Source organism: Diadema antillarum, unplaced genomic scaffold, assembly GCF_040938485.1.
Source record: "Diadema antillarum isolate AM-2024a unplaced genomic scaffold, OU_Dant_1.0 seq00001690_RagTag, whole genome shotgun sequence".
In the NCBI taxonomy this organism is placed as follows: Eukaryota; Metazoa; Echinodermata; class Echinoidea; order Diadematoida; family Diadematidae; genus Diadema; species Diadema antillarum.
In genome coordinates, this window is record NW_027272385.1 from 24,383 (window position 1) to 44,335 (window position 19,953).

A 19,953-nucleotide genomic window follows, 5' to 3' on the forward strand; every position below is an offset into this window, starting at 1 on the left:
TACAACAGTATGATATACGCTGTAGAAAAATGTAAACAAATGGCCTACTTTAAAGACAAGTATTAGTTCTCAAACATACATTGATATACACGAGGCTCAACAAGTTTGTGATTGGGACACAGCTGTTTCAATGACACTGTCAACTGATTCAATACACTGTAACCTGATTCATTAATTTTCTTTTACAGCATTAATGCCATTTTCTGGCCAAAACAATCTTTCAGGAATTGCTGTTCCATAACTCATTTGTATACATCTGATTCTGACACTTGAGGACACATAAAGCAAAGATGTCTTTAAATTAGGATAACCTTTGATGCAAATACTATGCAAATGAAGCAACATTTTTTTTTCTCTGAGAGTAAATCATTGATTGTAAAAAATGTATCAAATTTGCTGCAGTCAAGGTCTATATTTCTGACTTTCAAAAAGGTGAGAGAAATGATAGAAGCACATGCCATTACTATCATTATTATTTTTTTTTTTGATGATGACCTCACCCTAATATGGGTTGTCTACACACAGTATGTTCTGTTTATTTTTTGATAACACCTTTCATGATACAACCTCTGTCACTATAAAATATTGAATGTACATCAATGTCCTATGTTCATCTGAGTACATTCCAAGTTTGTACTATGCCTGTAATTTTCTGCATCTGAAGATTCACTTTCCTAGTCCTTGAAATCTAAAATTGTCAAACCAAGGGTGCATTTTTCCTATCCATGCACTGCTGGTGTCGAACTGCACTGGTGGGTGACATTGCCATCCAAAAGGTCATGCCTGGATACCAGTAAAGGTCAATGAATCTCTGCACTGAAGCATCCTGGCAATCCAAGAGATACAGTGTACTCCACGAGGGGGGCTGGCGTCTTTCTAATACTCGGGACTGACTGCATCGTCCATCCCTTCTGTGTCACAGGTGGAAGTGTGTGTCACTATCCTCACAATCTGACTGATACCACTGGGTGATACCAACTGTCACTCCCCCTGGTTGAGCCCTTCCATGTCTAGTTCAGCAGCAGCAGCTATACTCTTATTGAGGGTACGCTGGCAGTGTAGGCATCTGCCCCGCACCGCCATACGAAGTCCACCCGCTGCTCTGGGCTGCTCCTACCCCCGCCCCTTGAGGAAAATATCCCGGCTGGTGTGTGTTTCCATAGCTACCAGTCCTTGGTGGGAGAGCAGGGGCGGGGCGGGTAGGAGATGGGGCATGGGGCATCGCCATGGACGACGCCATGTTGTGAGACGGGGTTGGGGTAGTGGCGGCGGCACTGGCCCTCAACAGTTCTTGCATTTTATCAGACTTGATGCGACGTATGTGCGCAAGCATGCGTAGATTACTGAACCGTTCTAAAAAGTCTGTCAGTGGGATGTTTCCATTCAAAAATTCCTCAGCAATCTCCTGCAAAGTGTAAGATATGAAACAAACAATGGCATTTACAGCAGCCACCCACTGTCTCAAGTTCATAAAATAAAGAATATACTGATCTTGAATCCATTTATACATCACACGGGAGCACTGCACCGTCATCCATTCTACAAAACTATCAATGCTGACTATTCCTAGTTCATTCTTTATGAAGAGTGGTCTACAGTATGTCACAGCTCAGGGGCGGATCCAGGGGGGGGGGGGGGGGGTCTAATATTTAACTATTGCAAACTAATATATAACTGTAACTAATATTTCTGCTGCCACTTCCGGGTTTCATTTCCTTTTTTCTTTCTTTTGTTTTTATAATGAAAAATAAAGGAGGGAGTGTGCGCCAGGTGCCCCCCCCCCCCGATCCGCTACTGCAGTTGTATGTGTTTGTGCATGTTCCCCATTCTAGTTGAATGTGTCTGTGTGAAGAATCACAATCATTCACAACTGCTACCCACACAACACAACATATATGGTTTCTTGGATAACATTGATTCTTTATCAGTGATTTCTATTTCTTTTAATTTTGCCCGCTTGTTCCACATTCTGATACATTTATTTCATGCCATCAACATTCTCAGAGATGCTTGCTCACTCTTTAATTCATTTCTCAAATCCAGACCAAATACACACCCAATTTTAGTACTGTCAGGCTTTCGACTCGAATCTGTTTTATCACGTATGAAAGTAAATTAACATTAACTGCATTGATATTGTCTGCTATCAAATTTAGCCTGTGTGTTCTTTGAGAAGCATCCAAGCAGCCCATAAATATGTAATTTGTCTTGGGCCCTGTCATTTAAGCATCCCTACCATAATTCGGCAAGGCAGGTACTGAGCATGACTTCCTTTCCTCAGTGTACCCATTCGTGGGGGGGGGGGGGGGGGGGGCATTTCATGAAGCATCTTGTCCGACAAAATTTTTGGACAAATTTGCTCTCAGCCAATCAGAGGCAAAGATTTCAGTAGCTTGTAACAGTTTGTCAGAAAAATATCTGCCCAAAACGCTTCATGAAATGCCCCCTGGTCAATAAAAAAATATGCTACGAGAAATGGATGACGATTATAGCAATAATAAGAGTTTTGCGCAACGACAAGAAAAGCTAAGTAACACTGCAAAAACTTATGGGTGCTGTCCTTTTTAAATATTTGTTGCGATCAAACTGAATCAATCCTAAGTTCCAAGCCCTTGCAACTTGAGATTGATTTCAAGTTAATCTTATAATTTAGTTGTGATTGATATCTACTGCAACTTGCAGACTGAATTCATAACAAATCTGTCAACATTTGCATCTGATAACAAATCAATTGCAGGAAATGAATTTAAAAAATGCCAATTTTAGGTTGCCACAGATTGGCAATTAACCAATCTTTCTTGAAATCAAAATTATGAATAGGCTTTCGTGTTTAAGAGAGATATGACCCTTTACCACAGAAGTAATTTCAAGGTCAATGGGAATTAAGGTTTTCAGATTGGAAGACATCAAAGTTAGGTATACTTTTTGTGTCAGTTTACAAATTCAAACAGATATTGATCACAATTTGAGTTTGCTCTTTAAATCAAGACAGCAATTTGCAAGCTGATCACAAGTTGAAATCAATCACAAGTCTTACACAGGGCTTCGCAGGAGAGCATTTTGTAGGTTACTTTTATAGGGTGCTGTTGAATATGAGTAAAGGAGCCTGTTACATAATTAATGATAAGACACTAACCTCTGAATCCTCCTCTGTCTTGGTAGCAGCCGTCTCCAGCATCACCCGCGTTGCATCCACAGAGAAATTCTCATTCAAGGATTCTGCAATGGTTTAGAGGGAATAAAACAATCATGAAATGGCAGAGGTCCATCGCATTTTCTTCATGTTGAACATGGCCATCTTCATCAGATTTCTTCCTGTGGATTCTAGTCTTCATTGGTTTATAGAACATTCATTTTAAGGATTCCCACATGAAACACAATTCCCTTTTATAGCACAATCTAGCAGAAATTTAATAGTTTTGAGGATGCTATTCCAACTGTGTACATTTTAAAATCATTGTATTAAAATTCATACCAATGATGACAGTCATGACAATTACTATTATTACTACAACAATGACAATAATAATTGCAATAACAACTACAGTGCACTCCTGTTGTAACAAACATGTTAGTAACAAAATTCTAGTTACAATGAAGCAAAAATTCAGGCCGCAACATTATCTACAACGCACTCTATCTTTTTTAGTGTTTATTTCTTTGCTTATAACGAAAGAAAACTGCTGGTCCCGAGGACTTTGTTATAACGGCATTCTACTGTGTTGTAATTGTTTATCATCATTACTGCCACCACAGGGCTCGACACTTAACTTTTTTCTCGTAGTGGCCCAGAGTGAACAGAAACATAATACTCCATTTAGAATCTAAAGCGCCTTATCAGGCCAGTAAAAGTCTAGTCTCTTTGCAAATTTGGTGGCCCGACATCACTATTTAGTGTAGGGGCCCCGGGCCCCAAGCCACTGCTACATTGTAACATCGAGCCCTGCAAAACAACTGCCAGCACTTCTCTACACCCAGGTTTCTAATGTCATGCCCAGTGTATCCAGACCTAATCTTCTCCTGTCCATGTCGTATATCTCCCGTTCCCTCTTGGCCTGTTCGTGAAGGCGGGCCAGCTGCACGCGCCCCTCCCTCAATCTCGTCTCTCGCGACAGGTTGAAGTCGGCCAGACTGCGGTTCTCGGCCATGGCCATCTCCTTGTCCACTTGCCTCTGTTTGTTCTGCCGTGCACAGATCAAAAACATGTACATAAATTGATTAGGAAAGGCCTATACATGCATTTTGTATTAAGTGCACAGAAAGCTATTTTAGTGTAATGCTAACAGCACCAGGATGCAGCTGATCTGTGCTTCTGTACGTTGACATTGCTTATGATGATGTGCACCCACAATATACAGGAATTTACATTTTTTGTGTGTGTGTTGTTGTTGTTGTTTTCTCCTGGGACTAGTTTAACTCATGGACCTTATGTTCTTAATCACCCCGTCAGTTGTAAACTTAATGTAAAAATCTGACACACAATGTTTTATTTGTTGTATTTTTGTGTCAAATTTTTGCCTAATATGATTTTCCATGTTCTTAATGTTTTTTAGGTGTTTTATCGCATTAAAAAACAAAAAAACAAAACATGAATGGATGAATGAACCCTGACGGACTGCATTTTAGTGACTGTAGTACAGAAAGCTTGGGAAACAGTACCATAAATTCAGCCACTGTAGTGTAAACTTAATCGTGTATGGGATAATAAAAATCTATAATAAATCCAATGGGGGAAAAAAAAAAAAGGGAAGAAAACAAAAATATGAGTGGATCTCCATCACAGCTGCCAGAAAAAAATTGTACCAGTATCCAATTAAGTGCAGTAGGTTTTGATGTATAACCTACAATGTACTTGTATCCCACAAGCTGTAATCAAAACTCATATACAGACAGATTCAAGTATATCAATCATATCAAAACAGCAACCACACACGCAAACAGGCTACACTCTTGATGGGTAATGATAGTATTAAAGAAAAGACACAAAGACCTTTGGTTATTACAAAGCACAGTAAATCAATACACAGTAATCTCTCAGAAACAAAAGGACACAGCCATGTAACATGTGCCTATACAATTAAGTTTCAATGCAGCTGTTGGTATATATGCTTGTACATGTACATCATGATATGTACACACTGTTTGTACACGTGTACATCATATCTCCTGCAAGATATTCTTCCCTTGAACATACATGTAGTACAAATATAAAATTGTTTTGTTTTTAACATGGCAGCATAAGTTTCAATGACATCAATATGTTTAACACTGGAGAATTACATTGTATTTCAACATATATATTGTACACCAGTGCAGCTGCTCACAATCTATCAAGAGTTCCACCGATTTCAACCTTTACAAACAGTCAATATGCTGATTGCAGAATGAATTTCAGATGGCTATTCCAAACACTATGGAGATAAAAAACCAGCAAAAACAAAAACAACAACAAAAAAATTAAAAGAATGAATAAATACAAGTACCGGTATTAGAATGTTTACACATATGAAATTCTGTATTATATATGTAACAACAAGAGATGAATGTTTTTAAAGGCTTCTCCATCAGATGGGCACCTTGTAGAAAAAGTGCCCACATCTGAACTGGTTGAGACCTTTGCTTTTTTGCCATGGTTGACATGTGATTTTATGTACACTTTGTAACAAGTGATTGTTGGTACACTGCTCACTGTTTGCACATGATCAGCAACACTAAAAGAGATGGATAACACAGATTTCCCTGTACATACACTGTTGTACACTCTATGTTTGATATCACATTAAACATCCGTAATGACTGGAATATGTATTGACTTCTTGGCAGGAAGCCTGCTGTGTGAAGGAAAAGGTAATTAGAATAGTTTTGGTGCAGAGTCAAAAGCTCTCTCACTTGCACGTACATGTAGTAGTTAGAAGTGCTGCAAAGGTGCACATGCTGGATACACCTTCATAACCATATTTCCTTCTTATTTTAGGGCACACAATGGATCAACATGAATGCCTCAAGCTATTCAAAAATGTATGAAATACATATTTTTGTGCAAATTATATCCCACTATGTCACAGGCATGTATATATTGTACCATTTTTATTTAACAAACTTCCTGAATTCTTATACAAGTGAGACTCCGCCTGGACTGGAAACCCAATACCTGTGAAACTACAGAGCTGCAAGAAAACATAACATCTCTTGAAGAAGGATATGAAGAACACTTGCGAATAAAATGTTTACATGACTGAATGAATCAAAACTGAAGCAGGCACGGCATTCATTGACAATGTCTCTATAAAACTTACTTTCTTTGCACCTTGTTTCTTTCCTTTTATGTGATTCATGCTGCCCTCCTTTAAATAGCCCTGTCTGATACCTTCTGGGAGAAATGTCTGAAAGTACTTGGATACTGCTTGCGGTACTGAAAACTGTCCTCAGTGCAAGGCGGTATGCACTATGACGGTGTCCCTGTTCATTTGTGAAACCGACGCCTGCCGAGAAGAGTTCGAGAGCCAGTGGGAGGCGCAGTGAGACATCATATCCTATCAGGACTGTGTAAGGGGCAGGATATGATAGCCTTCTCACAAGACTCAACCCTGTTTAAGTACAGAATTGAGCTCTACACCTACAGTTGTACACTGTATTTCGGTTATAGGCACTGTTTTTCATGTTAAAGGGAACACAAACCCAAAGAGCAATGTGGATTGAGTGAAAGTAGCAACACTTAAATACGTACATGTAGTAGTAGAACACATCAGTGAAAGTTTGAGGAAAATCGGACAATCGATGCAAAAGTTATGAATTTTTAACCGTTTTCAGAAGGCAGTGGGAATAATTGCTACCCTTAACATCAATGTCAGCATCAAGTTGATGAAATTTGTAATTTTCATGAAAAATGGATTTTTGTGGAATTTTCCTTATATTTTCTTTATATTGTTGTCCACTCATACGTCATAACCTCTATTAGTCTCCTCATCCAACGGTTCCAACACCAAAACTTTAAAAATTCATAACTTTTGCATCGATTGTCCGATTTTCCTCAAACTTTCACTGATGTGTTCTACTATGTTGCTGCTTTCATTCAATCCACATTGCTCTTTGGGTTTGCGTTCCCTTCAATGTATATTTCAGCCATAACTGGGGGATTCAGTACAGTGTACAGTGTATGTATCTTTGTTGATTTATGTAGTGTGGTACTGACATAGCAATGCACCTGACTCATTGTATAACCCACTGAATCATCTTTTCTTCTTATTCTGGAAGCCCCCAGTTACATGTACATTGTATGGTCAACATTTTGTAAGGTCCAGTGTTTTCAAACTTGTAGGTCTACAAATTGTATAGTCAAAAGGAACCATGAAAAATTGGCTTTTAAAAAATGGTAATGTTAAGGCATTTAATATGCTGCCTGACTCCACTAGTCTTCTCATTTGTGACTGTAATATTCTCCATGTACCCATGGACCCTTTGGTTCCATCATTCCTGATAATGAAAGTAGTGCAAAATTAAACATAAACATTACAATGTTTTGGATATGTAGTGAAGAGCAATCCACAGGAAGAAATGTAGCCAGCATCAACATTCATATTTACACAGTGGAGAGCACTGTTTTCTATGGACTATTGACGTACCCTTCATTTTCAAAACTGGCTGCAATTCACTTTAGTTTTACATCAATATACTCTAAAGATAGCCTTCTGCCTAGATGACCTTTTACATATATTACAACAAGTTCCTCGGAAATTGCGCTTGGCACAGGATAAATTTATGGTGAAATGTGCCAAATCCAAGATCACAATGTCTTCTACCTCAGCAGTGAAAGATACATTGCAGTCCTCATAGTCCATCTATCCTTCTTTAAATGTAACTATCATTGTGGTTTACGATGGCACTTTGCCCAATAAAATGCTAAATCCTTCTCAACCTTCTGTAATCTGAACGTAAACATCACATTAAACAATTAGTGCAGTGTATAAACTGGAAGGTCAACGTATACAAAAAATTGCGGGGGACATCCCCATTTCCTGTTCACAGGAAAAAAAGAATGGTGGTCTCAAACCCAGAAGGGGCAGTGAAACCTCCAAATTTGATGATGACCAGAAGAAGGGGCTACCCCCATTCTTGAAACATTGTACTACCGCTCACCCCATTCAGAGTGCACCTTGAAGTAAACATCACGCGAGAAGGCAGCAATTGTGTATTTGCACAGTGTGAAACACTAGCATCCAACAGCTGCATCACAGCAGTTGATTGTCGCAATACCTCCATAATACATTGTAGTAAGACTACAGGCTTCACTTCAGATAAAGATCATTTGAAATTTTTACAATATGACAAGGCTATAAATGTACCAACGAGAATGACTATGAAACTTTTGCATGGTATCTCTCCTTACAACTGTACTACGTGTATACGTGTACATGTACTCTTGAACTGTACTGTTCTGTAAGCAGGAAACAACGCTGCAATAATTATTTCATCTGGATGAAAGTGAAAAGAAAGAGGAAAAATCACTCTTTGCAGATGTCTGCATGACAAATCCTGCTGGGATTCTGTCACAATATGTCTGGGCAAACTTACTACCATTTTCTGAAGCTGATACTAGGAGGCATCATGAATGCTGAACAAAGCCCGCTGTGACAATATGACACAATTATCTGACAAGGTTGAATGTTCTTGCTTCACTCTTTCACATGTACTGTACATGTACATGTACATACTTTCACACTGTTGGCTACCTCAACAAACTTTGCAAGATCATCATGATGTGTATAACAAAGCACAGTTTCGGATGCTTACCATACATTTTAAAGCGCAACTCTACACACCTACTTCTGCACACATGTACGGTGTACAAACCGTCCATGTACAGTGTATGAAGTACTGTACAAGTGTACCAGTACCAAGTACATTGTACATGTACACTCTACTGTAAACTGTAAATTTAAAGGGGAACGAGACATGAAAACTCGTCACATTGAGGACGAGTTAGGTGATACGCTTGTGGTCATCAGATGACGGTCATCTGTGATCGACAAGAAAAGAATGTGATATAGGCACCTTGAAGTTACATTGTATATTGAGCGTGCATGCGAAACCGTTTCTGTAACCACTCGGCCACGGGTCATCCACGGAAATGGTAAGACAAAAAACAACAATGTATAGATATAACAGGGGGAAAGTCAATGCCCACTCAACTAACGTGGCCGTGTGAACATCTATTGCGTTGCTAGACGGAAAAGCGGCCTTGTAACGACTGAGGTCGCTATGCCATTTCTGGCAACTTGGGAAAAATACGTCCCGCAGACATAAAACCTATAATCGGCTGGTTTTGATACCTTGCCTTTAATCACAATTTTCAGTGTAATGACGTCATCAAATTACAAAACAATGACATCGTCTTGAAAGACAATTGTTCAAAGTACAACACCTCAGTCGTCGTCATTACATACTATGATCGGTTTGACAAAGTCAACCTGCAAAATTTTGCTGCAGTCGAAGCAATGTGGTCTCCAACACACAAAAAAGAAGGATATGGCGTGTGTGTGTGTCTGTGTGTGTGTATAGGTGCGTTTATATACGAACGTGATTTCTACATGGACGAATATGTAATACAAAATTGAAGAAAAAAAAAGTAAAATAGCTAAGTATTTTGTTTCGTGATCTTGTGGGGTTCGAACCCGCAACCTCAAGTCTCTGAGACGTCGCCTTTATCCACTCGGCCATACGTCTCGACGAGAAAATATGGGGAACGTAAACTTATGTATGTGAAAGATACATGAGGAATCGTTTTGTCCACATTCCATTTTCATTTTCAGTTTTAAACTGCAAAATTGTCAATCTGATGAGAAGATTTCAAAAAATAAAATGCATGATTACTGCAGCTTATTGTCTCAGCTACAACATACTAAAGTTTCAGAGGAAATGAAGCAAAATCAGCTGAGATAAAGGTGCTTAAACGTTGTTAAGTCAATGCATGGTTTTAAAAAAAAAATCACCTCCCATAGACAATACACGTAAACTTGTCCGATTTTGCGTCTTTCCCTTTGATCACAATTTAATGTATGATGACGTCATCAAATATCAAAAGCATGACATGGACTTAAAAGGCAAATGTTCAAAGTACAACATATCTGAATTTGGGATAATATTGAGCTTAAACAACAGAGATACGAGTAAATGAATGTCAGAAACAGTACCTCAAAAAAATTAATTCCACTTTTTTGATTTCAGATGATGATATGATGACGTCATGAGTTTTCCTGGCAATATGGGTACTTGAAACGTTATTTCCAATTCATATGCTTTTGTAATATGCAATAGAAATATAGGGTCACCAGACGATTTAAAGAGCTATGGCGAAATAAACAAAGACATGTTTTTTCACTATATTTGCAGAAAGACGCGCGCGCGGAATTTCAACTTTGACGCCAGTGCATTCCTTTGTTATAGGTCAAAATCGATGGGATATCAATGGATATTGTTACTCAAAGTATCAGAAATCCAAATCAGTAAAAAAAAATTGCATTTTCATGTTGGTTACGCCCTCTGCGCGCGAAATTGCGCGGACGGACGCGCACGCGAAAAAATGTTTGAAACGCTTAAAATTGTCTGAAACTTCGAGATTTCCCATTGGGAAGTCGTTTTGAGCCTTTTAAAATTTTGACGCGCGCGTACGCGCGCGTAATGAAGACATGGGTAACTAGCGTTAGAAAATAAGATAGAGCGTGACCTGAACTTTATGTCCACCGAAAATGATACAGAAATGATATCTAGTTATGAAGTTATGATCGATCATGTGACAAGGTCCGAAAATCACAAAATGGCGCCTAGATGACGTCATAGATATTTTACTGTCATGAAAACCTTATTGTGCCCAGATATTGTTATGAGACATGTTGACTGAAAATGTCATGTCATTCCGTAATGTCATTGTTGAGATATTGACGACACAAAATGTGGCAGAAAGAAAGAAGAATAAAAAACGAGATATGAAACTCGTCACGCTGACGAGTTAGGTGATACGCTTGGGGTCATCAGGTGTCGGTCATCTGTGATCGACAAAGAAAAGAATGTGATATAGGCACCTTGAAGTTATATTGAGCGTGCATGCAAAACCGTTTCTCTAACCACTCGGCCACGGGACATCCCCGGAAATGGTAAGGCAAAAAAGAAATGTATAGATATTACAGGGGGAAAAAGTCAATGCCCACTCAACAATCATGGCCGCATGAACATGTATTGCATTGCTAGACGGAAATGCGGCCTTGTAACGACTGATGTCGCTATGCCATTTCTGGCAACTTGGGAAAAATACGCGCCGTAGACATAAAGCCTATAATCGGCTGGTTTTGATACCTTGCCTTTAATCACAATTTTCAGTGTGATGACGTCATCAAAGTACAAAACAATGACATGGTCTTGAAAGACAATTGTTCAAAGTACAACACCTCCGTCGTCGTCATTACATACTATGATCGGTTTGACAAAGTCAGCCTGCAAAATTTTGCAGCAGTCGAAGCAATGTGGTCTCCAACACAAAAAGGAGGGATATGGTGTGTGTCTGTGTGTCTGTGTGTGTGTATAGGTGCGTTTATATACGAACGTGATTTCTACATGGACGAATATGTAATACAAAATTGAAGAAAAAAAGTAAAATAGCTAAGTATTTTGTTTCGTGATCTTGTGGGGTTCGAACCCGCAACCTCACGTCTCTGAGACGTCGCCTTTAACCACTCGGCCATACGTCTCGGCGAGAAAATACGAGGAACGTAAACTTATGTATGTGAAAGATGAATCGGGAATCGTTTTGTCCACATTCCATTCTCATTTTCAGTTTTAAACTGCAAAATTGTCAACCTGATGATGAGATTTCAAAAAATAAAATGCATGATTACTGAAGCTTATTGTCTCAGCTACAACATACTTAAGTTTCAGAGGAAATGAAGCAAAATCAGCTGAGATAAAGGTGCTTAAACGTTGTCAAGTCAATGCATGGTTTTAAAAAAAATCACCTCCCATAGACATAACACGTAAACTTGTCCGATTTTGCATCTTTACCTTTAATCACAATTTAAGGTATTATGACGTCATCAAATTTCAAAACCATGACTTGGACTTAAAAGGCAAATGTTCAAAGTACAACATATCTGAATTTGGGATAATATTGAGCTTAAACAAGAGAGATACGAGCAAATGAATGTCAGAAACAGTACCTCAAAAAATTAATTCCACTTTTTTGATTTCAGATGATGATATGATGACGTCATAATGTATTTAGGGAAATATTGATACTTGAAACGTTATTTTCAATTCATATTCTTTTGTAATATGCAATAAAAACATAGGGTCACCTGACGTTTTAAAGAGCTATGGCGAAATAAACAAAGACATGTTTTTCGCTATATTTCCTCATAGACGCGCACACGAAATTTCAACTTTGACGCCAGCGCATTCCTTTGTTATAGGTCGAAATTGATCGGAAATCAATGGATATTAATACTTAATGTATTAGGAATCCAAATCTGTAAAAAAATGTGCATTTTCATGTTGCTTACGCGCACTGCGCGCGGAAATGCGCGGACGGACGCGAACGCGCGGAACGCTTAAAATTGTCTGAAACTTCGAGATTTCCCATTGGGAAGTCGTTTTAAGCATTTAAAAACTTTGACGCGCGCTAATGCGCGCGTAATGATGTCCTAGGTTTAGAATTAGCATTAAAATGTAAGATAGAACGTGACCTGAACTTTACGTCCAACGAAAATGATACAGAAATGACCTTTAGTTATGAAGTTATGATCGATCATGTAACATGGTCCGAAAATCACAAAATGGCGCCTAGATGACGTCATAGATATGTTACTGTCATGAAAACCTTATTGTGGCTAGATATTGTCATGAGACATGTTGACTGAAAATGTCATGTTATTCCGTCATGTCAATGTTGAGATATTCACGACACAAAATGTGCCAGAAAGAAAGAAGAATAAAAAGAAAGAAAGGAAGATTTTGACAAACACAATAGGTGATACGCTAAAAGCGTATCACCTAAAAAGAGAAATTTTGACAATCACAATAGGTGATACGCTGATAGCGTATCACCTAATTAACCCCAAATATACATGTGGACTGAGTGAATGCAGCAATAGTAGAACACATCAGTGAAAGTTTTAGGAAAATCGGACAATCCGTTGAAAAGCTATGAATTTTTAAAGTTTTGATGACGAGACCGCTGGATAAGAAGACTACATTGTACGTGTACAGTTGTACTACAGATCATGACATCTTATGGACTACGATATAAAGAAAATATAAAGAAAATTCCACAAAATATCATTTCATATGAAAAGTACACATTCCCTGGACTTGTTACTGACATTGTACATGTCAAGGGTAGTATTATTCCCCCTGCTTTCTGAGATGAGGTACAGGTAAGTCTAGTGCTCTTTCCTTATGCTAGAAAAAAAAAAAAATTATATATTTTTTTACACGTTAGTGCACATGTGATGTTATGATCCGTAGTAGTCTTCTGATCCAGTGGTCTCATCACCAAAACTTCAAAAATTCATACATTTATAACTTTTGAACGGATTGTCAGATTTCCCTCAAATTCACTGATTTCCAACATGTATTCTGGGGGTTAATTCAGCTTTAAAGGGGATGGCTAGTAACTGATCAGTGGGAATGCTGGGGGATGATTGTTCCAGTCCTTGTGGGATTCATTTAAGAGTACATTATCTATTGTTGTGTGAAAATTATTTGCTTCAGAATGGTCTCATATTCAAGTAATGTGCAGTTTAATGTTTCCAGGGTTAGCATTCCTACACAGTGACGGGGCGATCGTTAACGGGCCGTTAACGATGTATAGCTGTAGCTACATGTATCTTCTGTTTGTTTGTTTTTTTAATGTCTGCAAGGAAACAACTACAGTTACAGATGTAGGAACCCACATCCGTTATAAAGTCAATACTGCCTATTGTACAATAAATTGACATTTACATCCAGAACATGTTGATACAATATTGTCTTCTTGAATCCAGTTCATGTTATGACAATTAGAGAAAGAATACGTGCTCAGGAATGTGATACAAGTGAAAACATGACACCTTTACCACATCTGATTTACAAGTACTGTGTACATGTACTTTGAGAAGATAAATCACTGTGTACATGCGCGGAGGTGTTACCGAGATGGAGTGGCAACTCTTCGTAATTCATGCAAACACATGTTTGGGTTCAAGGCGTTACAATGGGATGTCTAGCACTCCACTACGCTTTGAAGTCGTGCTCGGCACCGCTCTAGTTGCAAGACGAGCGCATTTCACCTTTCGTTGAATTACAAGCTTTATTTCACCGTAAAATTTTAAATGAAATACTCGAATTGATTTAGCATAGTTTAGGAAAGAATTCACTATTATAAACATGTATTTCTAGTTTCTTCGTAATGCGCAAATCGAAATGAAATGAAAATTAGGCCCTCTTAAAAACCTAATATTTTTCTATAATGCGCACATTTCCGCATGTAAGTTTTCTACTGTATCTTTTAATCTGGGATATTTTGATCTTTCAAATAAAGTACTCTGCTAAAGCGTGTTCCAGCATGCTATAAACAATTTGCTGTTAAAATTGTCAGTTCTACTTGTACACTGCATTTTGATTCACTGCTCCAATTCAAGGTACATGTACACAAATTCATTGCTGCCATCACATTGAAAGAGAGAGCTACATGTAATTGCAGTAGGAGCAAGTATTTCTAGATGTGAGAGCGCTAGTCCCGATACTACAATACCAGGTAGTTCTTTCCTGTTCAACACACAGATGCAGTCAGATACAGTACAATATTGTTGTTGACATTTAGCACAATACTTTTCATACAATGTACATGGCAGCTTTATGCTAAAATGCCTGTTGTGATACAATGGCATATGAGCTGTGTTTGTTCCTGTTGTTGACAGACTGAAATGGTGCTGCAGTCCGATCCAACCCACATGGCATGCAAACAAGAAATGACTCAGAGTTCCTCGTATGACCACAAGTCTTGTGCCATATGGAGGAAACTACACGTACAAACACTGTACACAGGTATCGTATCACTAATCTGTGAACAACCACTAGATTACAAACCAGCTTTGGGTTATGTCAGTTAAATTGAACGACACGCTTTTAAATAAGACTTAAAAGTAATTTCTGTTGTTGCACTATTGTACAGATCGATTTAAACAGGGTTTCCTGCACCTTTTACAAAACAATAGAATCCATGACTTTTCCATGATTTTTTCACACAAAATTCTTAGAAATCCAGGACTCTTTTTTGGACAGTAACTTCAAGACAACATATTAGTGGTTAGTTTTAAATAAATGGATATTACTAAAATACTATCAAAATAGTGTACATGTAAAAGTGTCAGTGTGTTGTATACCACATCAACACTGTCTGTGGTGAACAAGTTGGTTAGATTCTATTCAATGAAATGAAGAAAGAAGATCAGTAACAGGCAAAAAGCAAAAATACAAGAACATTTTCACTACAAATTCACTCCAAATTCAATCTAAATTCACTCTTTTTCGTATTCACTCCTTTATCTTTACATAAACATGATTTTCCATGATACACCGGATTATAATTTCTCATTTTCCATGACTTTTCCAGGCCTGGAAAAACATTTTCAAAATTCCATGACTTTTCCAGGTTTTCCATGACTGCGGGAACCTTACAAAAATACTGTACATGATGTATACACGTCTCTTTTCATCCCTGACAAATGACGGTACTTGTACATGATCCCACTTTACAGTTTTTAAGTCCAACTACCACAGTAACAGTAACCACATTTTGGTGGTTTCGTGCTGAGCGTGTTTTTTATGTACAACCTGTATTGAAGTTCACTGTTCTGTGTTAGAGCTCCATTAATAGAAGAAAAACATTTGATACATGATAGATTGAGCCCTATGTGATGGTCACATACCATTGTTTATGTCAGTTGCAGAATCATTAATAAATAGTTTCTTTAAATACATTGCTAACTTTATGACTGATCCTTACAAAGTCCCAACACATTCTAGAAAATGACAGAGTGCTCCAGTTACTCATTAGAATTGACACTTTGCATGAATTTTATCTCTAGAGAAGATTTTGTGCATATACTTATACTTTTGATCTTTTTCAACAACTGTAATATAGTCTTTCTGTATTTGTGCAGTAAAATCTAGAGCTGCCAATTTAACGAGGACAATCTGCAGCAAATATTCCTCAGGATTTACGGTATAATATAGGAAGATATTTTTGCATCATGAAATTTTTGCAAATTGCCACTGGCTTCCATGCATATACTGTAGTGTAGATGAAAACTTTTGTGTGCATTTTAAATTTGCGAATCTCGGCTCTTTTAATGAACCTGAACATTTCTGGTTTTACTGTATGGGTCACAACCAGTTCTTTCAAATGCTGAAAAGATGCATGTAGTGTTACATATAAGTTGTGTGGGTTTTTTTTTCTTTACTTTTCTCATACCTCCATTGTGCCCTAAATCTAGTCAATTTACTTTGCCATCATACTACAACACCTGGATCACACACACTTAGTGGGACAAAGAGAAGAATCTTGAAGAAAAGAAAGATCTTTTACAGTTACTGCCTCAACAGTGAAATATTGTACATTGTAGGCACCTACACTGTACACTGTATGCAGCATTTGACCTTGGCCTATTGACCCAGAGAGTCCAACTTTTGCCAGAAATGATGGGAAAGAGGTTTATAATTACCCTGTTCACTCTGATTTAGACTCAAATTTTGTTCAAGAAATAATTCAAAAAGTATGAACTGTCAGTGTGAAAATTCATACTTTTTGAATTATCTCTTGAACACAATTTGAGTAGGCTTCCACTATACTGACAAGTCGAGTGTACTACTATTCCCCCTGCCTTCTGAAAGAGGTACTGCAAGCCAAATGTTCTTTCATTAGCTATGAAATGAAAATGACTTTTCTTTACAGATATGGATGATGATCTTAAAAAATACATACTAACCTACTGTACATCAATATATAATTTGTTTTTTCTTATCCTGTCCATGCATGACATGTTGTATCACAAATTGCTCTAGTCTTCCTTAAACATCCAGTAATGGCTGCACCAGGAGTTGGAAACTTCATAACTTTTGAATGGATTGTCAAAGTTTCCTCAAACTTCACTCACATATTTCTGTATTTACTCAATCTACTGGGTTTCGAAAGGCACACTTTATGTCACTGGTACTCACCTGGCTGGCATCATGTATGATAGCATTGAGCTTTTCATCAGACTCCAGTAATTTCTGCAAGTCGGCCACTGACAAGTGCTCCAGAAGGGGGAATTCCCGTGGACCTCTGCTGGCTGCTGCCGCCCCACCCATGGCCGGTGTGGAGGGGGATGCTGACAGAGGGGTGGGGTAGTTGGATGGAGAGGGGTGTGGGTAGGAGAGTCTGGGTGGGTTCTGGGGTATGGATGGTGTTGGCATGGCCATGGCTTGGGGTGGGGTATGATGCTGCGACTGGTTGAAATTGTATGGGTAACCGTGACTGCTATACATGGCTACAAAGTCACGGATCAGGATGAGCCAAGGTAGTGCGGATGGGCAGACTTCAGATGCTGCTCCCACAACTCAGCTGGAGCTGGTCTTTGATGTACTGACTGTTACACCTGGAAATGAGAGAATAGAGTATCATACGTACAAGTGTACATGCTATCTCTGTTTTTAAGTTAGGAAAAAGTATGGAGCAATGCACAATCATGAATAAATGCTGAGAGAATAGATTTTTTGAGCTTGCAAGCACTTAATGACTAATTCTGAGTCTTTGACAACAGAATTGGGAGTGACATGGATCGCACTGCTGTAATTCATGTACAGCTGTAGGTTCAAATTCTGTAATGTGTACTGGAAATGCTGTACATGTATATGAAATGGCTGATTGTATGAAACTTACTTTTTCTTGCCAATGTTTCACAATATTTGCTACAAAATCAGATATTTTATGGCATTTACCTGTACCAAAATACATCAACACTTTGAAATTGCTCAATCACTTTGTCATACACTGATACAGAATCATCAAACATTCAATGTAAAACGTTTTTGTTGTTTTAATTCAAACTATTGTCACAGATCACAAAACAAAGAGCTCTGATCAGACATAAACTTAAAAAAAAAAATGAAATGAAAAAGAAACTTCAGCAAGAAAGAGATGACAAGTTTGAGGACATTACATGATATTGTACATCACTGTATAAATTCCTGACTAAATCCAGCTTCAACACACAATTAATGCAGGATGACAAATCAGAGCGATAATATCAATCTGTAGTTTGAAATGATTAACTGCTGTCAGGTGTTCAACAATAGACAACCTAGCATTTGATGATGGGTGTATACCTGGCATCCCCACAAGACACTCTGAATGTCACATTGTCACAAATTCTTTGGTAATTCACTTTTAATAAACAGCAAAACAATCTGCTCTGTTGGCAATGGATCACAGCCACTTTTTATCCAAGGCCAGAAGGGCACGCGATACAAACATTCAAAATATTTTCCACAGCTCAATGCAATTTATTCCTGTTTTCTTTTCTTTTGCCTTCTAAAACCTAGGACTTGAAACATGTTCTGACAAAGTATGTATGTGTGTGTGTGTGTGTGTATGTGTGTGTGAGTGGGGGGGGGGGGACAACCAATGAAATGACATTACGCATTAGTGCCGTACCATTTCCTGAATCGGGAAATCTTTAGGATAGTCAAGAAACTCAGTCACAGTTTATTCTACTCTAAGTAATGACTTACAGTACATGTTATACAGCAACGACGCACACACATATTAGAGCATACAACACAATAATTGCATGTAAAGATCTACAACATTACCAGTACCACATTGGTACTATTCAATGCAGAGTCTTACTCCACACATTTATGACCTGAAAGGGCTATCACACAATATGCAATGACTTTGCATTGAAAGAAAAAAAAAAATGTGTATTTATGCTTACATGACTACAAATTGTATACAGTAATAAAGTTTTCTACAGCTCAGATCAGTTATAACTAATTAATGTGCTTGTTTACAAAGTTCATGACATTGCATTTTCCCTGTTTTCTAAGGCCTTTGGTTCAAAGTACGTAAGATATTCTTCAAGAAAACTTTTAGTTAAAACAGATGAACGTTAGTAAGGGCCGAAAAAAAGGTGAAGAGAAAAGATGAGGAGAATGAATTGGAAACCACTTAAAGAAAATTAAGTTGTCTAGAACGCAACAAAGGAAAAATAGGTTATTTTCAGGGCGGCGCTTGTGAGCAGCCAAAGTCGGGATATACCAAGACCCCGACATAGTGTTACGATTGATACCACCCAAGTTCTCCAATCAATTGTGATTTCTCTATTGATTTTACATGTAAATCCATCAAAGGTGGTGAGTAGCACAGGCATCATTCACAGAGTTGAAGATCGGATTACCGAGGAAGAGCTTCAAGAGTTATTGAAAGCCCAAGGAGTCATTCAAGTAAAGCGATTCAAGAAAAAAAAAAAAAGATTGAACTTGAAGGAGTACTACCCACCCCTTCGGTGCTACTGTTCTTTGACTTGCAACACATGCCTAAATTGTACATTTGTCACATTCCTATACATACCTGTAGACACACAGAGTTCTCGAATACATAGCTCCCCTCACACGATGTTTCCAATGCCAACAATTCAGACACATAAAAAGCTAGTGTAAAGGGAAAATAAGATGTGTGAGATGTGGTAATAACCACTTTGATGATTGTCAATCAAAGGACAACCCAAAGTGCTTTAGATGCAAAGAAAACCACTCAGCAGCAGAATAATGCTGCTGAGCTGCATACCAAGGCTGCATCTACTAACGTTACAAAGAAGCGAAAGAGAATAGATGCTAAAACTCGAGGGCAAGGTGTCCTATGCTCAGGCCGCAAAACACTAC

At 38.2% G+C, this 19,953-nt stretch overlaps 1 protein-coding gene across 1 annotated transcript in view; it reads right to left on the reverse strand.

Moving 5' to 3' along the window:
* Window positions 1-951: 951 nt before the first annotated feature.
* Window positions 952-19,953, reverse strand: part of LOC139711707 (vacuolar protein sorting-associated protein 37C-like) — a 28,425-nt gene continuing 9,423 nt past the window's right edge. The window contains exons 2-5 of the mRNA XM_071623567.1: window positions 17,248-17,666; window positions 4,010-4,181; window positions 3,137-3,219; window positions 952-1,405 (exon numbers count right to left, since the gene is read on the reverse strand). Coding sequence (XP_071479668.1) covers window positions 1,037-1,405; window positions 3,137-3,219; window positions 4,010-4,181; window positions 17,248-17,556 — 933 coding nt within the window. The 5' untranslated portion in view covers window positions 17,557-17,666 and the 3' untranslated portion in view covers window positions 952-1,036. The remainder of the gene's footprint in view (window positions 1,406-3,136; window positions 3,220-4,009; window positions 4,182-17,247; window positions 17,667-19,953) is intronic.